The sequence below is a fragment of the Chrysochloris asiatica genome, unplaced genomic scaffold (assembly GCF_000296735.1).
Source record: "Chrysochloris asiatica unplaced genomic scaffold, ChrAsi1.0 scaffold00061, whole genome shotgun sequence".
Lineage (NCBI taxonomy): Eukaryota > Metazoa > Chordata > Mammalia > Afrosoricida > Chrysochloridae > Chrysochloris > Chrysochloris asiatica.
This window is the reverse complement of record NW_006408579.1, coordinates 9,189,991-9,195,838: the sequence shown is the minus strand read 5'-3', so window position 1 is coordinate 9,195,838 and position 5,848 is coordinate 9,189,991. Positions and strand designations below refer to the sequence as shown.

General features: G+C 37.5%; 1 protein-coding gene across 1 annotated transcript in view; it reads left to right on the top strand.

Annotated features, from left to right (window-relative positions):
* LOC102816741 (neuromodulin-like) overlaps positions 1-2,051 on the top strand; it is a 184,992-nt gene extending 182,941 nt beyond the window's left edge. Inside the window, exon 3 of the mRNA XM_006864162.1 lies at positions 1,354-2,051. Within this exon, the coding sequence (XP_006864224.1) occupies positions 1,354-1,442 (89 nt within the window). The 3' untranslated portion in view covers positions 1,443-2,051. The remainder of the gene's footprint in view (positions 1-1,353) is intronic.
* Positions 2,052-5,848: the final 3,797 nt, after the last annotated feature.

Genomic DNA, 5,848 nt, shown 5'->3' with positions numbered 1-5,848 from the left:
TTTATGCAGAAATTAATCCAATCTTGTTATATTATCAAGTTCTTGTTAAAACAAGTATGGAAAACAACCAAACATAAAAGACATATGAGTGACGATGAAAGGAAATATTGAGTTGTATAATTCTTCAAACAAATAAGAAATGTTGCTGAGATTTTGAAACTAATGTGAAAAGTTTTTGTCTCCTAATTGTTACTAGGCCATCAGCTTCATGGTAGTCCTTTAATAATTCACTATAGAGTCCACAGTTACAGAATAAATATACTTTTTCAGCAAAAAAAAAAAAAAAAAAGACAGTTTTTGTCTTCGTGGTCATATGATAGTAACTACACAGTCATGTATATTTTTTTATGTCTCAGTCATCAAGAAGGGGAGAGTGTAAAGGGAAGTAACATTCTTTGGAGACTGCTTTTGTTTGGGAATTTCTCAAGGAATTCTGTCTCTAATTGGACAGAATTGCATCACACAGTCCCCTGTGGGTCCAAAGGAAGCTGGGAATTTCACTTTCTGATCATTTAGTAATATAAATCAAGGCATAAGAGAGCTGCAATGAATGTTGAACAACCTACTAATATAGCTATCTTAATTAGTCTGATTCTAATGGAAAATAAAAATAAGATTGTTGTTGATTTCCTATGTTAAGAGCCTACATGTGGATACCTTCTTTGTCAGAGTGCGAGATTAAAGGTAACAGTGATATGGTGCTATAGTATAAGCATTGCTAGCCACAAGGTTGATGGTTCAAACTTATCAGTCACTTCTTGGAAACCCTGTACAGGGTCTCTGTGAGTTGGAACTAACTGTATGGAACATAACAACTACAAATATTGTGCTTTTGTTTTGAGATTTTCTGTATTTGTCACTCATTGTTAAGTGCTATGAGTCACTTCTGGCTCATAGCAACCCTCTACAGTGATGCCAAGGAGTGGCTGGTGATTTGAACTGTCACCCTTACAGTTACCAGTCGAATAATTCATTTCTGTCTTAAAAGTCCCTAGATGCTACAAACAATTAACTGCTTTGCTGCTAACCATAAGGTTAAAGGTTTGTGTCCATCCAAAGGCACCTTGAAAAAAGGCCCGGTGATCTATTTTAAAACAAACAAACAAACGAACAAACAAACAAACAAAAAAAACAACCAGACTTTGAAAACCCTTTGAAGCACAGTTCTAGTCTGACACACGTGACGTCACCATGAGTTGGAATGAAAGCGATTACAACAAGTTGTTATTATTTCCCTCATAAAACTCTTAGGGAATGGGTTGAAAAGCAGAAATACATTGCACCATCTTATAAACAGATGAAACAAAATACTAACTCTTCTTTCCCCCCACCCCATCTTATTTTCTTCCTCAGAAGCTGTAGATGAAACCAAACCTAAGGAAAGTGCCCGGCAGGATGAGGGTAAAGGAGAAGAACGCGAGGCGGACCAAGAACATGCCTGAACTTTAGGAAATGGCTTTCCATGTCCCCGCCCTCCCCGCTCCTGACCCCTGGCTCTCCCACCCTCTACTCAATTCCAATCTGAAGTTTCCCTTCCTGTCCTGCTCACGTCTGTGAGTCTGTCCTCTCCTACCCACTACTAGCCCTCTTTCTCTCTGTGTGGCAAACTTAAAAAAAAAAAAAAAAAAAAAAAAGCAGGAACGATCCCAAGTCAAACAGTGTGGCTTAAACATTTTTGTTTTTTGGTGTTGTTATGGCGAGTTTTTGGTAATGATGATCCAATCATTTTGGGAAATTCTTGCACTGTATCCAAGTTTTTTGATCTGGTGCGTGTGGCCCTGTGGGAGTCCACTTTCCTCTCTATCTCTCTGTTCCAAGTGTGTGTGCAATGTTCCGTTCATCTGAGGAGTCCAAAATATAAAGTGAATTAAAAAACATTTTTCTTTTTCTCCTTTTCAATGTGATGGAATGAACAAAAAGGAAAAAAAAAAAATCAAAAACCCAGATTGTTTAAAAAATAAATCAATAAAGCAAATGTGCCAATTAGCGTAACTTGCGGCTCTAAGGCTCCTTTTTCAATCTGAATATTAATAAATCATGAGAATAATCAAAGGCCAATGGCTCTGTGTTTCTGTTCCACCTTCTTTCATTAATTGGGTTGGCACACTGGAATCTTAATTTCATCTCCTTTCTGACCTCCCACTTTGACAAGTATCTTGAGACATAGTTAGAGCCTGAGCCTAGTCAGAACCAATGACTTCTGTTCTTAATGGGAAAATTAAACACTAAGTTTACTTTTATTAATATTTCCAAGAGTATGTTTATGATTCAGGAGAAATTTAGTTTACTGAAAGATAATCCTAGTGTTTCTAAGTTAAATGTTGTAGAAAGATGTTCAACTCTCAGAAATCCCAAGCTTTTGATTTATTTTAACTCGAAGTGTTGACCCAGCTGATATGTACATGGAGTCTGGGTGTGGTGCTGAAGGATAAGGGACTAGACCCCAAGTTTGGTTTGAACCCAAGGTCAGCGGTTCAAACTCACCATTCCCTCCTAGGAAATGCTTAACAGGGTTACTTTGAGTCACACTTGACTCAACAGCACTTAACAACAACAAAAACAACAATCTGTATCAATCAACGTTCTCCAGAGGAACAAAACAAACAGAACGTTTTTATTGACTCATGAGACTAGGAGCTAAAAGTCTTGCAAATTTTTGGCTGAAAGCTGGGGCAAGAGATATTTTTTTAAATACAATTTTCTTTATTTCTGGGAAAGCAAGGTTCTTTGCTTTTACAGTCTTCAAATAATTGGAATGTAGCCCATCCATGTTATTGAGGATAATCTTTACTTAATTTTTTTAATTAAAATTAATCACATCTTTAGTAAATTTGTTAAAGTACAAAGAACACCTCAAAAAGTGTTTGATTAAATAGCCAGGTCCTATAGACTACTCACTACCACTCATCTGACAATTTGTCAAACCATGATGGCTTGCATGTTACTGTGATTCTGGAAGCTATGCTATTGGTATTTTAATGACCAGCAGGTTCACCCACAGTGGACAGGTTTCAGATGAGCTTCCAAATGAAGACAGACTAGGAAAAAGGAGAAATGGGCTACTTTCGAATACTTAGTAATGGAAAATCTTATGAATAGCAGTGGCACACTGTCAACACCAGAATATTAAGTATTGAAACATGATAAAGAACACCAGAATATTGTCCGCTAGAGTGCCAGAAGATGAGGTTGGAAGGCACTCAGAATATGACTGGGAAGTGCTGCCTCCTCAAAGTAGAGTTGACTGTGATGACGAAATTGGAGTAAAGCCTTCAGGACCTTCATTTGCTGATGGGGCACAACTCCAATGAGGAGGTAAAAAAACTGAATAGAAAGTTTCAAAGAGCAGCTCCAGAAGACAAAATCAAATATTATAAAGACGTGGGCAAAGATCTGGAGTTAGAAAACCAAAAGGGAAGAACACACTCAGCATTTCTCAAGTTGCCCTCAGAAGAAAAATCCAAGCCTTGACTTGAAAATATGGAATGATTCTATTGGCAACATATTAAATAGTGCAGAAAGAATCAAAAGACTGAAGGAATACTCAGAGACACTGCACCAAAACCAAACGGTTGATGTTCAACATTTCAAGAGGTAGCCTATGATTAAGAGCCAATGATACTGAAGGAAGAAATACAAGGTGCATTGAAGGCATTGACAAAGAAAAAGGCTCCCAGAATTGATGGAATACAAATTGAAATCTTTCAACAAACTGATGTGGCACTAGAGGCAATTACTCATCTATTTTAAAAAATTTGGAAGACAACTACTTGGCCAACAGACTGGAAAAGATGCATATTTGTGCCCACTCCAAAGACAGGTGACTCCACAGAATGTGGAAGCCATTGGACAATATCATTGATATCTCATACAGGTAAAATTTTGCTAAAGATAATCCAAAAACGATTGCAAATTTACATTTACGGAAAACTTCTAGATGTTCAAGCCAGATTCAGAAGATGTGGAACGACGAATATCATTGCTGTCATCAGATGGATCTTGGTCCAAAGCAGAGAATACCAGAAAGATGTTTATCTGTGCTTTGTTAACTACACAAAGGCTTTCAATTATGTGAATCATGACAAACTATGGACAACATTAATGAGAATGAGTTTTACAGAAGAACACTTAATTGTGTTCATGAGGAACCTCTACATAGACCAAGAGGCAGTTGTCAAACAGAACAATGGAACACTGAATGGTTAAAAATAGCAATGGTGTGTGCCTGAGTTGTATTCTTTCACCATATTTATTCAATCTTTATGCTGAGCAATAATCTGAGAAACTGGATAATATGAAGACAAACATGGCATTAGGATTAGAGGAAGACATTAACAAGCCTTTGATATGCAAATGATACAACTCTACTTGCTAAAAGTGAAGAGGACTCAAAATACTTACTGATGAAGAACAAAGACCACACAACCTTCGGTTGCACCTCAATGTAAAGAAAATAAGAATCCTCACTACAGAACCTATAAATAACATCTATATAAATGGAGAAAAGATGGAAGTTGTCAATGATTTCATTTTGCTTGGATCAACCATCAACACTCATGGAAGCAGCAGTCAAGAAATCAAACAATGTATTGCATTAGACATGCCCGCTGTGCAAGACCTCTTTAAAGTGTTAAAAAGCAAAGATGTGAATTTGAGGACTAAGATGTGCCTGACCCAAGCCATGGTATTTTTAATAACTTCATATATATTTGAAATTTGGACAGTAAGTATACTATAGAATTATAGATGCTTTTAAGTTGTAGTGTTCAAAGTACCATGGACTGCAAAAAGAAAAAACTAACCTATGGTGGGAGAAGTACAGCCAGAATGTTCCTTGGAAGCCAGAATGGCCAGACTTCATCTCTCATACTTCAGACATATTGTCAGGAAGGACCAGTCACTGGAGAAGGATATCATGTTTGGTAAGGTGGAAGGTGGTCAGAGAAAAAGAGGAAGTCCTCCAACAAGATAATTTGGTACAGTGGCAGCAGGAATGGGCTCAAACGTAGCACCAATTGTGAGGTTTGAGCAGGACCAGACAACATTTAGTTCTGTTGTGCATAGGGTTCTACAAGTCAGTACCAACACGATGGCACCTAACAACAACATAGTCTAGTCAGGAGTCTTGGTGTGGCACTGTAGGTCAGTGATTCAAATCTACTAGCCCATCCTTGGAAACCCAAAACAAGGCCACTGTGAGTCAGAAGCAAGTCAACAACACTTAACAACAACAACATAACCTAGTAAGGAGTCCTGATGTGCCATGGTAGGATAAGTACTGGACTGGTAATCACAAGATTGGCAGTTCAAACCCACTAGACACTCCTTGGAAACCCTATATAGGATCACTATGAGTATGAACCAATTCAACAGCATTTAACAATAATAACTTAGACTAGTCAAGTTGATACATAACACTATATATCAAGTTGATACATACCAACCTATCTTTCTCAGGTTATTAATTTTTGTTGGGCTTCATTTACCTATAGAAGACAACTATCCAACTCCTGAGCATCCAAAACCTTTGTTCCTGCTGATGGTTATGGTATATAAAACGGTGTACATTTAGCACATCTGTTGGTAGTACTTTTCAAATGTCTTTTTTGTTCTTGTTCTCTGAAGAGCCTATTAGAAGGCAAACAATTTCCATAAAAAGCTAAACTGCTATATGCTGAAATATATGATGCTGTTCTTCACCTTTCAACTTTATACATTTCCTAAATAAATCCTGGCACCAATTTCTAACAGGTTGTACTCTGTCCTGGCCCTTAGTCCCCTGTCATAGATAAACACAGCTAGTGAACCACTTTCTGCTTTTCCACTCTCTTGCACAGAGCATTTCCTT